The 19,609-nt window shown below is 35.7% G+C and overlaps 1 protein-coding gene across 1 annotated transcript in view; it reads left to right on the top strand.

Moving 5' to 3' along the window:
* LOC145243906 (voltage-dependent calcium channel subunit alpha-2/delta-3-like) overlaps positions 1-19,609 on the top strand; it is a 1,923,318-nt gene that overhangs the window by 1,689,033 nt on the left and 214,676 nt on the right. Inside the window, exons 5-6 of the mRNA XM_080107017.1 lie at positions 10,990-11,173; positions 11,276-11,407. Coding sequence (XP_079963143.1) covers positions 10,990-11,173; positions 11,276-11,407 — 316 coding nt within the window. The remainder of the gene's footprint in view (positions 1-10,989; positions 11,174-11,275; positions 11,408-19,609) is intronic.

The following is a 19,609-nucleotide window of genomic DNA, read 5'->3' as shown; positions in this document are numbered from 1 at the left end:
TCAGTTTTGATTTTTTAAATATTGTTTTTTTTTATTTAAAAAATATTTATTGTTCATTTTTAATTATTTCTATTGAATAAACTTCAGTTTCATACAAATCAAATCGTATTCCTTTTCTTGTTAAACTTTTTAACAACTTTCTCCCTTTCAATTCGTTTTTTTTATTATTAATATTTTAATTATTAATATTGGATGAGTTTCAGTACAAGGTATCATGTTTATCTTTTTTTAATCCAATTTTGAAGTTTTCTAACGCTTTCTGTAAAAAATATCTGCTCATTATCGACAGTCTGTGTTCCACTTATCTTGCTTGCTAGGACCTATGGCGATGACGTCATTTTTCAGGTGACAGGCCATCTATGACGATGGTCGCGATTCAACCCGTCTAGGGTGAATGCCACAGTATGGCCGTATGATTTAAAAAATAAATAAATAAACCAATGTGTGATTTGCAATAGGTATTAAGGGAGTGGCTTTAAATAACCCCAAAACGGATTGATATATTTTTAAAGCAATTACCGAATCGTTTGCAGTCGGCTTTGTTTTTCAGCATTAAATGTCCCAAGAAGGTTTTGCTGTGCCGACAGATAAAACCAAATCAATTTTTTCGTTTCCATTTATCTACTGCATTGGCAGCATTTAATAAAACAGCAATACAAAAAAAAAAAAAAAAAAGAAAAAGAAAATAAAAAGCTACTCATTCTAATCGTTTTTTTTTAAGAAGATGGAAATTAAGGAGATGAAATAGAAAGGTCGAAATTAATTAACAATTGCAAATTCGTGTAATTGAAGAGATTGCTCAAATTAGAAACTTCAGTTGCCGATTCCAGACAAATAAGCTCGTTTCCTTTGCTCTCAAACAGATTCTTCTATTTCTTCTACCCCAATTCCCCTTTCACTGGAACTCTCCACCTAATCATACTTTTATTACCCCCCTCTTTCTCCTTCACCCTCTCTCTCTCTCTCTCTCTCTCTCTCTCTCTCTCTCTCTCTCCTCCCGAAGTCTTTGTCGTTTTCCAATCGATAAGTGGAAATAATGATGTTAAAGGAAAAATAAAGAAAACTAGCAAGCATGCCCGACGTTGCCCAGGAAGAAATAAAGGCACATGTAATAAAATTCTGAACTCATCCACACAGCCAAACACAAATACAAATTCTAGGGTAGTAGAACTTTTATTTTTTTCGAAATGTACGTGATTTGAAAAAAAAAAATGTTGGTGAATCAGCAGCAAACAATGTCAGATAAAAATTATTCTATTTTTCTAAAAAAAAAAAAAAAAAGAAGAAAAAAACATAGAAAAACGAACTTAATAAATATTTCATAAAGTAATATATCTGTAAATCTATAAAAGTGAGAATGTTTGTGAGGACAATTTTACACTCAACGAATTTTTTATCTACAGGCTTGAAATTTAGTATATAGGTATTCAGACGTGTGGAAAACTTTTTAACTCGTTTTCATCCGGAAAAAAGGTGCAGTCGTGAAACAATTGGCAAACAGATAAGAATCCGACGACCCCCCCCCACCAAGTACCATTTTTTCAATTTTGACCCCCTTAGCAACCCTTTTTTTCTAGATGAAAACCGATTAAAAAGTTTTCCACATGTCTGTTACCTTAAATACCAAATTTCAAGTTTGTAGATTAAAAATTCGTTGAGTATATAGGTTGAGAAATTTCCTCACACACACACACACACACACACATACACACACATTCTCACTTTTAGAGATATGCAAACTGATTTTCCCATTGTTTCCGAATATGTTGTTAGCGTTAAAAAGTGATTCTATATAACTTTATTTTCCTTTCCAAGTGTCGTTTTCTATTCTAAAGGAAAGTAAAAGCTGGTAGAAAAAGTATTTTATTTTTCACGAGATTATATGGGATTTATAGCTTGACATTCTCATTTCTATCATCAATCATCCAGGTTAATTGTGTGTGTCACAAGACCGTTTTTCTTCTTCTTTAACATTTTTTTACATGATTTATGTTCTAATCAATAGTTTCCAATTTTTTATTAGTTTGTATTGCTGTCAAATTGAGGATTATCTCCCTTTCGTTCCATTTCCTGCGAACACTTCGTTATGAAAACCAGACATTTTCATATTTATGGAAATCGTTCCAAACAAGACATGAAACCATTTGATGTAAGAAGCTAAAAAAATGCTACTTCACAATCAAAAAATAGCTGACAATAAGTATTAGATGGATAGATTTCGATTAAAAATTTAAAAAAAAAAAAAACAGTAATTCTTCTCCTTTTATCAGAAATATCTCTCATTTGAGAATTACCTTCATAACATATAGTATTGTAGATTTCTTTTTCTTTCTTTTTTTTTACTAATGACACATTGTTTATCAACGCCTGAAGGTCATTTGAGCTTAAAGAGATTTTTACTTGGACAATAAATACCACCACAAGAGGATTGAAAACAATAGTTGAAGTGGATAAAAAGGTTACCTAAGAGAAATTAATTATCCAACAAATATTTGTTTACATTAAACTTGAAAACGGCCATGTTGTAGTCGATTGGGAAACAGCCTAAATTATTTTGTTCCACAGATAGGACGTTTTAGGAAAGAAATTTTGTTTGTGGAAGCTCCATTAGTTTTCACTACGGAGAGAGATCTTTGCTGCAGTTGTAGCTCAGCAAGTTCTTGCGACGAATTTTTTTGCAAGGCGGATCAAAGATTGCAGCTCAATCGAGAACCTACTATGAACACAATGACACAGTAGAGAGAAGCAAACGAATGCACCAAAATATCTTATTCCAGCTTTAATGATGCGATTGTGTCCTTATTTCTACTAGTTTGTTGACTTGCTTATCCACTATTCCATTAGCTCATTTTCCGTATGCATCAATCTATAATTGTACAATTTAACAGCTATATGTTGATATTATTTAGGTTTTGCATATTTTGTGCACATCTTCAAATTTTTGCCTGAAGTAAATATATCTTAAAATGAAAAGTCATTTTTTTTTTTTTTTTATTATGCAAAAATATTGCTGAAGATTTAAATTCAACACTTTTTTTTGTTTCCCCACCAAAAAAATATCCTTCACTTCGATATGGTCTCTCTCCTTTTTTTAAAATTCTTTTAAGAGTAGAATATTTTAATATTGCTGGGAGGGGAGGTGCGAAAGGTGGGTAAGAGCAACTGCTTCCGTGTTGGTTGGTATTCTTTTAAAGTTATAGTTGTGCTATTCACCTTACAGATAACAATGAACTCTTCTAATTACTATAAAATCCGGGAGGATATGTCTCTCGGCGATTTGCACGAATCTTGCACTCATGGTAGTCGGATTGACGTATACCCACACTCTTCATTCTTTGTATTTGCTTTTCTGTTCAATATATTTCATTTTTCACTCATTACAGAGTTGTGTCTTTTTTCTAGACCCTTATGGGGACACAATAGTCGTGCTATTTCTCTGTTCTGTATGGCATAATCACGTTGACACATCAGTTCTCGCTAAATCATCTAAGTTAAGCAATGCTGAGCCTAGTCAGAACCAGATGGGTGACTAATTATAGCATTTCAGGTGCTGTATGTAAGAGTTGCAATAACCTTATGTCATCTGACCTAACAAGGATATATATATATGCGATTGGGACCGCTTGTGAATTTCATACTTCCATGGAATTTCCTCCTTTGAAGGAAGCCGGTTAAACCCACATAAGGTTAGTGCCGTTTCCAAAGGCCTGTTCTCTTATGTCGCCATAACTTATTTCTAAATTCCTCTTGTCTCCAAAAACGTCTTTGTGGAAGATATCTTCTTGAGGTGTGTTGGCTGTTAGTTGATTTAAAACAAGAGATGTCATTAATCCATATACATTTTTATACAACTATTAGATTTTTTATAGATATATTAACTTTATATACAGGCCCGTATTCTTTCCTGATGAGCCGATATTATCTGTAAGATGAAATACCCCCCCCGACCCAAAAAAACATGACTGTATAAAAGTTTACGAGTGAATAAATTAAGAAATGCAATGAAATGCCCCAGAAAAAAACGATAAATACCATTCTATACAAGTAAAAAACTAAGATGAGGAAAGCCTTAGAAAGGTGCGTTTTCTCTCTTGACAACCAACATTATCTTTATCCGAAATGGATTGCTTCACCAGTGAAAACAGCTGATAAACATCATTATATACAAGCCTATAAAGTACACTTTCTTTCAAAACACATCTTCTGTTGTTCGCTTGCTTCATGGCGATTTTCTGCTATTGTTCTGGTAGTAATTTATATCCTTTTTATACACAGGTATATTCTTCATGGAAAGAAAAATATAGTTAGTAAAAGAAAGTCGCATGGCGCCTATTCCTAGGGATAGACAAAAGTTGTCAGTCAGCAATCCAGTCATGATTTTTCTAACATGTGCCTTTCATTTGACTTGTCTTTTCTTGCATCACTTTTTTAGCATCGCCTACCCCCCCCCCTTTTTTGTATATGAAGTGGTGGAAAAAAGTAAGAAGTCGTCTTGAAGCCTTCTATGGTACTTGTGCATTTTGTGAACCATGCTGTTTTTTTTTAGATATGAATTTCAAGTTAAATCCAGTTTTTTATGGTATCTTTAATTTATTAAATTTTTACGTGAAACTACAGAATTATTAAAAAGCTCCCCTCCACATGTTAAGAATGACTTTCTAAATAATAGTGTTATTATTTCAGCAGAGTCCATAAACTGTATAAGTACCCCTTATATTAAGACCCTAATAGTGCTGGGAAACCAATGACCTTAGCCGGGCAACCAGTATTTGTATTTCTTTTCAGGGAGGTCGGTCTCTTTTATTTCTTTGATCAGGATTTGGTTGGTTGTTTTACTCCACTTTTCAAACTTTGAAGAGTGCTAATAAAACAGCAATATTTTTTAGCAACAATCCATGATCGGACTTTTGAGCTTCTTATTGTCTTACTTCTTGTTGTCAAATATGATGGGGATAGGGGACCAGGACCTCTGGTATAAAGGCCTGATAGCCTACCCTGATTTTCCTCTGTTATTGCTAGAGTGTCATTTTCGGAGACTACAAGGTTTATACCATTGTTTGCCTCTTCCCGCTTTATGTATAAACCAGTTGAGGGGCCCTTTTTATCCTGGATGTCGGCTTGCCAATGTTAATGTAGACATTGGTTACCTCCCTTGCTTCAGTTACATGGTTACCTCCCTTGCTTGTGGCGATATAAATAGGAGTCGGCCATCTTGGTTTAGTCAGTTCGTTCGTACAGTTTAGACAGACTACAAGTGTCTCAACAAATGGTAGCAGAGATATCCCTCTGTGTGCGACAAAACGAAAAAAAAAAAAAAAAAAAAAAAATTTTTTTTTTTTGTACAGCTTGTCTGTAGCACTAGACAGATCGGATATCGGATATGGCAACTTCGAACAAACAATCTCCATTGTTGGAGGGGGAGGATGTTTACGAGAACTGGAAACAAGACGTTGAAATGTGGTCGTTGTTCACGGATCTTTCTGAGGAAAAAAAAGGGCCAGCAGTGTTTTTGACGCTACCACCGAATATTAGAGAATGTGTCCGTGAATTGCCAACAAGTGACATCGGCGGACGAGATGGCTTGAAGATCTTAATAAAGAAACTGGATGACATATATTTAAAGGATGAACACACGCGCGCTTACATGACTTTTAAGGAATTTTACACTTATAAAAGATCGTCAGGTACCAGTATAAATGACTTTCTTGTTCGTTATGAGTTTTTGTACCAAAGATTAAAAAAATTCTACATTATTCTACCGGAAGGAGTGCAAGCTTTTCTTGTTTTGAACGCGGTTAACATATCGGAAGAGAACGAAAAATTAGCGCGGACAACGTGTTCTGTTTTGACGTATCAAAACATGAAGGAATCGATAAAGAAAGTATTTGGTGACATTTATCGTGATGAAAATGTACCGGCAGTGAAATCAGAGCCCGAAATCGTCAACTATAATTATTCTAAACCGGGTAACAACAAAAGGCGTTTTCGTCGAGGACAATCTAATCCATGTGACCGAAGTGGAAACGTGTTGTTGTGTTACAAATGTCAGTCTCCGAACCATCTAATTAGAGAGTGTCCTAGAAATACGCCCAGGTTTACGGAAGCGACAGAACAAATACACATTACGTTGTTCATTCAAGAAAATATTTATTTGAACAGTACAAATGAAAAAATCTCAAATCTTGTAAAGGAAACATTTGGAATGGCAGTCTTGGATTCTGCTTGTACTCGCACACTGGCTGGCGAAGTGTGGCTTGATGTTTATTTAGATACTTTAAATGAAAGTGACCTGCAACTAGTGAAGTATACGAACTCAGACCGGAGTTTTTGTTTTGGTGATGGAGTGGCTGTCACAGCAATTAAAGTTGCTAAATTTCCGGTTACACTCGGAGGTATAAGAGTTTATATCGAAGCAGATATTGTGAAAAACGACTTGCCTCTTCTATTAAGTCACAAATCAATGAAGACAGCAGGAATAGTGCTAGATTTCCGGAAAGATATGTGCTGGATTTTTGATAAATGTATTGAACTAAAGACCACAACTTCAGGGCACTATTGTCTCCCCTTAACAAATAAGTTGTTGGATCATAGTGGTACTAAGAACATTGTATTACATGTTCAGAATTTTGGTCAGTGTTCTTTCACAGAAAAAAAAAAAACAGAAAAACTTCATCGACAGTTTGCTCATGCCTCGAAGGAAAAACTTGTTTCCTTGGTTAAAAAAAGTGGCAAATTCAATGACAAGGAATTTATAAAGGCGATTGAGGAGGTTTGTGAAAACTGTCAAATTTGCCTTAGATTTAAAAAAGCTCCACTGCGACCGGTTGTGGGATTGCCTCTTGGCAATAGATTTAATCACACAGTTTGCATGGATTTGAAAGAGTTCATCCACAATGAGGTGTGGATACTACATCTCATTGATGCCGCTACCAGGTATTCAGCGGCAACATTGATCAAAACAAAGAAGAAGGAGGAGATCATCAAAAACATCTTTATGATGTGGATTACCTATTTCGGATCTCCTGTTCGTTTTCTGGGTGATAATGGGGGTGAATTCAACAACGAACACTATAGACAGATGAATGAAAAACTCAACATAGAGACCTGTACTACTGCCGCAGAAAGTCCATTCAGCAACGGTACTGTAGAACGTCATAATTTGATAGTTGCTGAGGCAATGAAAAAAACAATTGACGATGAGAAGTGTGAACCTGAAATTGCCTTGGCATGGGCTATTTGTGCAAAAAATGCCCTCCTCAATTACTCTGGACACAGTCCAAATGAACTTGTATTCGGTTTCAATGTAAATACACCCTCAATTCTGACAGACCAGTTACCTGCTATGGAGTCCTCTACTACAAGTGACATGGTGAGAAAAAATTTAAATGCTCTCCATAGTGCAAGGAGAAACTTTTTGGAAGCTGAGTCCAGTGAGAGAATTAGGAGAGCTCTCAGGTCTAATGTCAGAACTTATGCTGATGAAGATTATGCTACCGGAGACCAAATCTATTATCGGAGGCAGGGTTTTAAAGGATGGCGTGGTCCAGCAAAAGTGTTAGGCAGAGAAGGCCAGTTTGTCTTAATCAGACATGGCGGAGCATTTTATAGGATGCATCCGTGCCAATTGATGAAAGTGAATAAAAACAACGAAAAAAGAACAAAAAAAGCTGAAATGCTGGGAAACACTACAGAAGGGAAGAATGAATACCTTTCAGTTGAGGAGGAGGAGTTGCAGAATCAAGTGGTAGAAAGTGAAGATATAGACAGAGAAGAAGTTGTTGATAGTTCTACCAGTTTAAGAGATAAGACTGAAAAACCTGGCCGAAATAAGACCATAACTTATAAAATAAATGGTAGTGGGGAGTGGAAGAAAGGAAAGGTTATGTCAGTACAGCCTAAATCAACTGGCAAATATAGTCATTGGATCAATATAGAACCTGAGGATGAAAACGAGGATCAAGTTTGTATCAACTGGAATCATATTGATCATTAGAGAGAAGTGCCCCAATATACTGAACAGGAAAATGTAGTCCTGCTCACCGCTGAACAAGAGCAGTCGAAAGCTGTAATGGATGCCAAGCATAAAGAAATAAAAAACATGAACACCTATGAAGTATTTGAATGTGTGCCATACACAGGTCAAAAAACAATATCCACAAGATGGGTGATTACTGAAAAATTCAAGGATAATCAGAAAACAATGAAAGCTCGCCTTGTAGCACGAGGCTATGAAGAAAATAGTAATCTGAAAACGGACTCCCCAACATGTAGCCGTGAAGCTATGCGAATGGTCATGCTAACCGCATCAATAAAGAATTGGATGCTGCAGACCATAGATTTTACCTCAGCCTTTTTGCAAGGTGGTATTTTAGAGAGAGATGTGTACCTGAGGCCACCATCTGATGTTTGTCCTAAATCTCAAGTGTGGAAATTAAAAAGATGCATCTATGGATTGAATAATGCTCCACGGGCATGGTACAAGAGAGTTACTCAGGCTTTGATTGAATTAAAAGGAGTAGCAAGTGCTTATGATAATGCATTGTTTTTGTGGCATGATATTAAAGGAAATTTGACTGGAATTCTTGCTATGCACGTGGATGATTTTGTTTTCTGTGGAAACACAGAGTTTGAAAGGGATGTGATTGCAACATTGAAAGAAAAATTTAAGGTGGGATCTCATGAAAGTGGAACATTCAAATATGTTGGACTGAATGTTAATCAACAGGAAAATGGGATCACTGTAGAACAAGATCTATATGTATCTTCCATATCTCCAATAGAAATAAGCAAAGGGAGGATACTGAGGAAAAATGATGAACTGAATGAAGAAGAAAAGCATGAGTTGAAGAGACTTGCAGGTCAGATGATGTGGGTTTCAACTCAAACACGCCCTGATATAGCTTTTGATGTGTGTAAAATGAGCAACACTGGAAAGCATCCCAAAGTAAAAGCCTTATTTGAGGCGAATAAAGCCTTATCAAAATTGAAATCCAAGAAGGGTTCTATAACATTTCCAAAATTGGGAAAGCCCTCAGATTTACACATTTTGTGTTATACTGATGCCTCTTATGCCAGTCTGGAAGATGGATCTTCACAGGGTGGTTTTGTTGTCTTTATTGGAGGAAGTACTGACAAAATGGCCCCCATGTGTTGGGCGTCAAAGAAATTGGACAGAGTGACAAAAAGCCCATTGGCCTCAGAGACTCTTGCTCTGAATGAGGGAGCTGATGCTGGTGTTTTGACTGCGGTTATGATACAAGAGGTATTTCAGTTATCTAAATTGCCAGACGTTCTCTGCAAGACAGATAATGCATCACTTGTGGAGACATTGAATTCCAACAATCTGGTAAGCGATCGACGATTGAGAATAGATGTAGCAAGGCTGAAGGAAATGAAGAGTAGAGGAGAGATACAGATAGAATGGATCAAGGGTTGTGATCAGGTCTCTGATTGTTTGACCAAGGCAGGAGCTTCGTCTGAGCTTCTAAGGGACTTGTTAAATCAGAAATAAATTATTCACTTGAGGACAGCAGCAATGTTAATGTAGACATTGGTTACCTCCCTTGCTTCAGTTACATGGTTACCTCCCTTGCTTGTGGCGATATAAATAGGAGTCGGCCATCTTGGTTTAGTCAGTTCGTTCGTACAGTTTAGACAGACTACAAGTGTCTCAACAGCCAATATGTGTTTTAACTTTTCTTCATATTTTTTATATTTTCTCATTGTCAACCGCTTTTTATTTATTATTCAAAGTTGCCCTTAATTAAGGGAAGGAGTGTCCCCATCTGCAACTTGTGGGACGTAGTGAATGACTGGAGGAGATAGCACACCCATTTTTTTAAGTATTTGGTCAGGGTTTACCTCTAATGGAAAGTATTCTCATGTCATGAAAAACACTCGTCTAGCTGAAACCACTATCAATAATTTCCCTTACTCTTTATCTGTGCCTAAACTTAAACAGATTCCATAAACATAGCTTCTTTCTTAGAACTGCTTGTGGAACTCTGTTACGTTTTCTTGCTTTCCAACTGACTACAATATGGCCGTCTTCAAATATAATGTAAACAAGTTCTTGATAAGCCATCCCCTTAAGTAATGCAATTTACTAAATTTCCACTACAAATGATTACTACATCATTTTCCCATTGACTACTGTACACTCATTAACTCTTATCCTCGAGTGGCCTCCGGGCTTTAATAAGTGATGATTCTGTTTTAAAAAAAGGAAAAAAAAAGAAAATATCAGAATCTTTAAAAAAACATTACACAGTGAGATCAAAACACCTAAAGATGGAGTCTAGTAGGCATTCAAGATTTCTCCTGAGTGTATTGGAGCACGCATGCCAACTCAAATGGTTTAATAAAAAAAAATTTTCTTTATCTCGCACTATTTTATCATCTCTTTTCCACATTCTTCCCAGCATTCCCGTTGTGGCAATGTAGAAGAATAGATGAGGAGAGAATTCAGAAAGTCTGTAAATTCCGTCGGTTCATCTGGCTGATTCACTCTTAGTTTTAAAGTCTGCACACTACGTCAAAATGGCGATCCTTCGTGCAGTAGAAAGAATACATTGTGGAGAAACAATACTCCCACAGGAGGGCGTATCATTGAAGACCAAACTTTGTGCCTCCAAAGTTTTGCTACAAATAGTAGGAAGTAGAGGGTAATCGCAAACAGGATCAGAACAAGACACTGCAGGACTGGAGTAAACAAACACAGGTGAAGACAAATTGACTCCCCAATCAGCTCAAAGTGCAAAGAAATCCCCTCCCCCACTGTAGGAAACAGAACACCTGATCCTACACTGTCTAGTCACCCGACTGGAACAAGACTATGTGACAACCCATCTATCTGAAGACAATTTTTCAGATTGGCTAAAATATAGCGGCATAAAGGTCTAACCCATATACTACTACTACTACTACTACTACTACTACTCTTCCCAGCTTCAGAATCATCATTTCTTTCTCTCCGTCTTTTTCTTCCAGGTAGAATACCTAAATGCAAAATTACTCATAACAGATGATGACATCCGAGGGATGGCAGATGATGCACAACAGTTCTTGGAAAACTTCCAATACCTGCGAGTCGAGGATCGGCCTGAGTATGGTATGACTCGGGTGAATCTGAGCCTGAGCACTGTCCATGTTCCAACTTACGTCTATCACAAAAGTAAGTTCTCTCTTTCATTGTATGTCAGTCGTCAAGAGTCTGCTGGTTTTCTCTGCTTTCATCTATTGCTACCAACTGTTAGTGATTCTCCTTTCTTTACAGCTCTAGAAGTTTTAAATGGTGTTCAGTGGACGGAGGCCCTGGACAAGGCTTTCAAAGAAAACAAAGAAAACGATTCTGAATTATCATGGCAATATTTTGGAAGTGCAATCGGTTTTATGAGGGTTTTCCCAGGTAAGTAGACAACAAACATTTTCACTATAATTACCTCCGTTTCTTGAAGTGGCAATCCCTGTTACTTTGTGTGGTGATCAGCTTTAGTCGAATTCCTCAAAAGGAAAAAGTTTCCAGGGGCATTTAATCCACAAGCGGCTCCTACTTATAGTAGTAATCGCCATTAAACAAAATTTGGCAGTTGTGGATGTTAACAGTCTAGATATTGAAAAAAAATATACAACAGATAACTTTTATCCAACGCAAGAAAATGTAATTTTTTACCGACTTGCATAATTTTAAAGTTCTGAAATTATTAAGATTTCGTTTATATTTGGTTTATTTTCTATTTTTCTTGATCCAGTACAAATCCAATACGGACGACCCATATGTTCTTGTTGCATGTGTTGCTGTTTTATTCCTTAAAATATAGTTTTAAAAAAACTTACCTTTTTTACTTACCCGAAGTTTGATTAGCCCCCAACTCCAGATGAATGAGGTCCTGGATATGACCGTAAACTATATCCGATGGTGAGGCCCCAGCTTACGGGCTTTGGGGAGTGTGAAGCCACCCCTTAATTGGCATTGCTCCCAGATCCACTCTGACCCGGAGTGGTACTACATGTTAGGGTCCCAACTATGGGTTAAATAGAAACCGACTTGAAAAAAATATATATATATTCTATTAAAAAAATTTTCTTAAAAATCACTGGATTCCGAAAAGGGTTGATATGCTATAAAACAAAACCAACCAACCAACCAACCAGATGAATGTTTGTCAGATAAACAGTAAAACAACATCGTGAGAGTTTGTTTGGTTTAGGGCATATCAACTTTTTTATTTCATTTTACTTCAGTTGAAGTTTTCAGAAATTAAGGGGCTCCCTTCCTGGAGCTAAGATTTGATCTCTATGAGAAATCCATAGATATTCGACTATTCCATGGAAGTTCTCCTTTACCTCTCAGACACTGAGTTAGTAAAGCAATTGAGAACATCATTTTCTTCTCCCCAATTGTATAAAAATAGTCCATATGAGTGTGTGGGAAATGGACATGTAAAGTCGAATGTGAGAAAGGGCTAACTATGAAGAAAAGTGTACACCGGGTGAAATGGATGACAACGAGAGACTTTTAAGTGGTGCTGAAACAATTATAAAAATAAAAATAATAAAAAAAACTTCTGTTGCAATAAATAACATAAAATAATAATAACAACAACAACAACAACAATAATAATAAATAAAATAAAATAAATAAATAAAATAAAAAATATATAAAAATAAAAAATATATAAAAATAAATAAAAATAAAAAATATATAAAAATAAATAAAAATAAAAAATATATAAAAATAAATAAAAATAAAAAATATATAAAAATAAATAAAAATAAAAAATATATAAAAATAAATAAAAATAAAAAATATATAAAAATAAAAAATAAATAAAAATAAAAAATATATAAAAATAAAAAATAAATAAAAATAAAAAATATATAAAAATAAAAAATAAATAAAAATAGAATTAAATTTTAAAAAAATATATAAAAATTAAAATTAAAAATTAAAAATTAAAAAAACTTTTGTAGAGAAAGAAAAATGCCCACCTGGATTTGATTTTTATTTATTTGCTTTATTTGTTTGTCTATTTGCAACTTTACAATTGACCATTTAAATATATTATAGTGGATCTTTCTTGTGGTCTCTTGGTTTTACTGGATTCCAGGAAAAAGAATTCATCTAGTCTGGTGAAGTATCCAGCATCGTGCTGTTTCTATCAGATCTTATCAGATTGAATAATACAGTTGGGAATGAACTTGTATATACAAGGACATCACGTGACTAGCTGCTTGATCAGATCAAGCCTCCATGATTTCTCATCTTGCTGAAGTAAAAGCCAAAGTAGAGTGTTGTAAATCACCAGGCCGCAAACTGCTCAGCTACAAGGATTCTGTTTGAAGGTATTACAATTTGTTACCTACGACCTGCAGGTGGCCACATTTTCATAGTTGGAGGGAAGTTACCCTCTGCATGGGATTACAATCAATTCTTTTCCTCGCCAACAGGGCGACTTTTCACAAGAGTCACTTTCCGAACAGTCGCTCTGATTTTTCAGAAAGTCTAGATTTGCACTCTGATGCAGCAATAAAATATTGTACGAAATTATTTTATCTTTCAGCGCCAACACGAGAAGAATTGGAAATCTAATTACCTTCACAAAATGTCTGTTGCCAGAAGACATTGGTGCTCTTTCCACTATTAGCATAAGAAAAAAACATTTTCATCTGATTTGACATTCTCTAAGTGATTTGACATTCTTCAAGTCGTTATGAAACTACATATTAACACATTATTTAATGGCTTTATTATTTTACTAGTGTAATCATTTCATACAAAAATGACAGAGAGAAATGTTATGGTTTTTCCAATACATTAATCAGTCCTAAGTGGACGTACATTAGAATCAGTATTTATAAATTACTAGCCTGGGTGCCCGGCGTTGTCGAGTGTTTGGAGGTGTGAGTTGAGCAACAACAAAAAAGTGGTAGTAGGCAGGCAGGCTCGAACCTGTACCGCGAAGGAGAAAAAGAATGTGAAAAAAAATGTGACGTCTTTGCCGTTGCATCAATCACAAAACCGGAAGTGACGAAAGTTTAAATTAAGGCTAGTCAATTAAAAAGAGGGGGTGACTTTCGAAAATATCGCAAAAAAAGCGACCCCTCCTTGTATAAAAGTTTCCAGTTGAGGGTAAAAGAATTAATGCTTTAAGCCAAGTTTTTGATATTTGTTGTCCAAAGCATCGACCTTCAAAATGATACCCATCTCGTGAAAATCCATTGCCTCTGTCGAAAGTTTTAGGCAGACATACATAATACATACATTTAAACAGACAGGTGAGATTTATATAATAGACTAGCGGGGGGTACCCGGCGTTGCCCGGGTGTTTAGAGGTGTGTGTGCTCGGGCGGAGGGGGTGCTAATCAAAACATAAGAATAAGTGAAGTAAACATTTTTAAATGTTAAATATTAAAAATGTTAAAACTTAAAAAAATCGAAAAAAAAACACAAAAAAAAAACTAACGTAAGGCAAACGAACGGTGTTAAATGTAAAAATCGTAAAAACAAAAAAGTAAACGCTAATGTGATGAAAAAAGAAAACAGAAAAACGAACGTTAAAACTTCTTTAAAAAAATCTGAAAAATAAAAAAAAAAACATAGAACGTGAAAAATGGCTTAAATAACCCTGCTTCAATATTAAAATTTATAAAATCGAAAAAAAAAAGACATCTCACACTACGATTCGAACCCAAAACCTTTAGATAATGAGGCCGACCTCTAAGCAACTGAGCTAAGACGGCGTCGACGAAATTGGATCGGTTTTTTTACTATTTAAACTAAATCATGTTCCGACGTCATTTGCGCATGCGTAGAAGCGAACTTGTCATGAGAGGACGGTTTTTGCTGACCCCTCCCTGTAGAAAAGTGATGATTTTAGGGTGAAGGAATTAATGCTTTTGGCCAATTTTTCGATATTTGTCGGGCGAAGGATCGACCTTTAAAATGATATTAATCTTGACCCGTGTCGAAAGTTTTTGCGAGACATACAAACAAACATACATACATACAAACATACATACACACATTTTCGCGTTTATATATATAGACTAGCGGGGGTAACCGGCATTGCCCGGGTGTTTGTAGGTGCGTGTAGGGAGGGGGGGGTAAGTAATAACCCCATTTAAATATTAACGATGTTAAAAAAATCGAAAAAACCAAAACAAAAAAAAACAGCGAAAAAAAACGCGAAAAGCAGGAAAAAAATGGCGTAAATAACCCTGTCGGATCGAACACTTAAGATAACTTCGAACTGTTGAAATCTTAAGATAACAACGCTGTGTGCGTGGAGGGGGGGGTAAACTAAAGAATAAGCGAAGTAATAACCCTGTTTAAATTAAAAAAAAAAAATGTTGCCCGAGTGTTTAAAGGTGTAAAAGAAAAACAAAGTTTTGGTAGGTAGGTAGGTTTGAACCCGAAGCCTCGAGGCTAAGGCGAAAAAAGAGTCTTTACATGTTACCCCTACACCAAGGAGACATACAACTGAGAAAGGATAAAATTCAACCTTTAAAAACACTTGCAGGTGGTTTCAACTAATGTCAACGTTTTCTAGGTCAAACATGACGTCATTGTTGTAGTAGCAGGAGGAGACAAAATGAAGGAACGATTTTTTCGCCACCCTCTCCTGGTAGAAAAGGGTCTGGTTGAGGGTGAAGGAATTAATGTTTTTGGCCAATTTTTCGATATTTGTCGGCCGAAAGTTCGAGCTTGAAAATTATACCTATCTTGTGAAAATCCGTTGCCTCTGTCGAAAGTTTTTGCGAGACATACAAACACACACATACATACATACATACACACACACACACACACACACACACATTTTCGCTTTTATATATATAGATGAACTGTTTGGGATGAACAAGAATAAAAAAAATGTGGTAGGGGCATATCTGAAGAAGACCTCAAATTTTTCTATATATATTTCCATGTAGCACACACTCACATATTATTAATCTTTGTCATATACTGTTTTCACAATAAAGGAGTAACTATTTTTGAAAGTATTTCTGATAAAACCAAACAGCCAGTCGTGATACACTCCTGAATATGTCTCCGCCATTGCTCACAGAAATCACTATTTCAATTGCTTTCACCGAAATAGATGCCTCTAAACTGCAGTCATTGCAAAGGGGTTACAGAAAACGTGAAACAGACCTATACTCAATCTATTAAAGCTACAGTGGCTTGGTGGCGATGGTGGTGGTGGAGTTATTTAGTTTTCTCCCACTGCAAGAACTGTGACACAAGGGTCAGAAAGTAGGATTGTAGAGTCAGCAGCCTCAGGGATAGGCACTCTGACTTGCAAAATTGTCTGGGCAGCCCCGCCGGCATTCCCTAGCAAAGATGTCTCAGGTGATTAGCAATAAACTAAAACCTTCTCAAAGAGGGAAAGCAAACCTGGGAGTATGGACCTCCTAGAATTGCACAGAACCAGCATTACACCATAATTAATAGGAACCAGGTCATACAGGAATGGCCTAATCTGTTGATTTTGGGAGTCCGAGGATAAAATCCTTAGCTGAGCAGATGCTAGGTTCCGACAAGGTTTCGTGAATAACAAATAGAGTTTAAAATCTCTTTCAACCATCATTGATGGGCGGTGACTTGTTAGCAAAAAAAAAAAAAAAATACATCTCAAGGGCTTCAAGCTCCTAAATGGGATCCTCACCATCGGATATAGTTTCATGTCATACTCAGGATGTTAAACTATTAAAGTTAAGCAACGTTAAATCTAGTCAGTACTAGATGGGTGACAATTGGAGAATAATAAGGTGCTATAATCGTTAAAAATCATTTTGCCTGAGCAGAATATATATGCAACTAGAGAATGCTTGTGAATTTAATATTCTCAAGAAACTTCCTCCTTGTGAGGAAGCCAGCTAAAATCAAGCGGAGATGTGTGCTATAGCACGAGGAGCAAAATCTATTATTATTATATTTATAATAAGAGAATAATAGAGTTAATCAACGTTTGTTTCTCTAAAGCTTTTTTTTCCTATATACTTTAATTACACAAGCTGCTAGCTAAAATATACTTTAGTTCTGGTATTGAGTTATGTTTGAAAAAATTCTAAGTTAATTGTTCTTTGTCATAATTTATAATTAAATGGACAAGTCACTATCTTTTAATTATCAATGTCTTTCTCGTGTACATTCTAGCCCCATGTTGATTCCAGCACTCTCTAAAATTTCTTAGTATCTCTGTAAACATTTAGAGAAAGACTGACTTTTTTTTTCTCTGCATCTAATTTACATGTGCGTCTGTATACACCAAAAACACGTATGTGAATTAGATATGAAAATAATAAGGCTCTTTACTTCCATATCTGGATGTTGTCTGTCTGTCCAAAATCAAAATTCAGAATATTATTTAAGACTAGCAGGACTACCAGACACTGTCCGGGGCAAAAGTATAACCTATAAAAACGTCTATCTCTCTACCTCTCTCTATCTTTCTCTCTTTTTTCCTCCCATGTGTTACCCCTTCCCTTTCTCAATCCCCTTTCAATCCTTCTCCGCCCTGTCTATCCCTCTTTAACTAGACACACACATACTAACACACACACACACGCACACACACTCTCCTTTATATAATATTAGCAAAAGTACCCGTCGCTGACTGGGTTCAAAAACAGCCTACAGAAAATGGACTCTGATTTATGAAAGTATGATAGGTTATGAAAAGGAAGGCTTGTAAAGAGATAGCTTCGAATTTGGGGGTATCAAAACCAAAGCAAAATATGATGAAAGTAAAAATATAATAGATAAACCCCATAATTTATTATACCATACCTGTTCACACTGAAACGCTTATCACAATATTCTGTGGATCTATATTAAAAAACCTTGTTAAACTTTGTGAGATATGGAAGTCAGGCACGAACGAACACCCCATAATTTTATAATACCATATTTCATCAAACTGAAACATAATTATCAAAGTATACTTATGCAGAAAGATATGAAAAGTCTTTATTAAAGTTTGTGCCTATTTCCATTCTATGGAGGCCAGGCGCGAACGCAGACCCCACAATTTTATTATACCATCCCTATTTAAGTTAAAACATACTTATCAAAGTATTATTATGTACATCTATATCAAAAACACGTGTAAACGTTTTTTGTTTAATTTTTTATTTCCATACTTTGTGGACCAGGCGCGTATGCAGACACCACAATTTTAATGAATTATCATTATGCCAGATCAAACATACCCATTCCTGTGTCTCGATACATCTTCTATCATTATATGTGATCAGTTTTCTATAATAGTCAACCGTATAGGAGCCTATTCATGACCAGACACACACATAGACGTTCAGCTTTATATATATATATATATATATATATATATATCCTTAGATAATAAGTCAGCATTTTATTTCCAAATAATAATAACACTGAAAAATTGGCCCCACCCTCAGACGAAACCTAGCCCAGTTAACCATCCAGTGAATGAATATTTTTATTTTCAAAATTTTAGATAGGAGGTGCCTGCAATAAGTTTCCAGACGTTTTTTTTGTCCAGGCATTAAAAATTGTCGTAGACTCTTGAAAATTCAGTATGTTATTGCTATACATTTTATGAGATGACTAACCAATTTGTATGATTTCGGGTTTAAATAATCAGCTACAGCAGGAATTGGAATACACCCTACTAAAGCCTGATTGTCACAGCTGGTGAATTTCAAAAATGCAATCTGCATGTGAGGACACTTTAGAAGAACAATATGCAATAAAATTCTGTTTTAAACTTGGAAAAAATGTCACAGAAACATATAAAATGCTTCTGATTGCTTTTGGGCCAGAATGGCAGGGAGTCTGCAAGGGATGATGAAAGGTGTGGGAGGAGTAAGGAAGTCAGAACACCAGAATTGATTGGCCAAATAAAGAATTTAATGAATAAAAAGCGTCGTGTGTCTATACAGACAATAAGTGCACAGTTTGATGCAAGTGTGGGAACTGTACACACAATTATTCGCGAGGAGTTGAAGATGCGAAAGTTTTGTGCAAAGTTTGTCCCAAGGGTGCTGGGAGAAGATCAGAAAGAAAAAGAAAGACGCTGTCATGACCAAGATGGGCATAAAGACAGTTCCTCATCCTCCCTATACTCCAGACTTTGCTCCCTGTGACTTTTTATTATTCCCCGCGCTTAAGCAAAACCTTAGAGACTGTTGTTATCAGACAATAGAGGAAATGAAAGAGGCTGTGACGAAGGTCATTGACACACTCACACAAGAGGACTTCTATGGGGCCTTCAGGAAGTTGTTGGAACGGTACAAGTGCATTACAACCGGAGGAGATTACTTTGAAAGTGACTAGAGTTTCATGCGTGCACTATTAACAAGAGGGCACATGCAAAAAAGTCTAGAAACCTATTGGAGGCACTTCATATCATTTATCCAAAGCAATGTCAGTCAAGGATATATCAACTTTGTGGGTGTTTGTTTTTTAGTTTGTTTTTTTTTACTTTTAGCTAGACATACAAACACACATATACACAGATAACTGCCTTTTATATGATAGACAACGATATTAATCACTCACAACTCAATATTTAAATCGAGCTAATTACTGTATGTTTCACTTGTAAATCATATCATTGAT

The sequence above is a fragment of the Euprymna scolopes genome, chromosome 22 (genome assembly GCF_053919585.1).
Source record: "Euprymna scolopes isolate OS-2025 chromosome 22, ASM5391958v1, whole genome shotgun sequence".
NCBI lineage: Eukaryota > Metazoa > Mollusca > Cephalopoda > Sepiida > Sepiolidae > Euprymna > Euprymna scolopes.
Note: the sequence above shows the minus strand (reverse complement) of the source record. Positions and strands in the feature narration are given on the sequence as shown.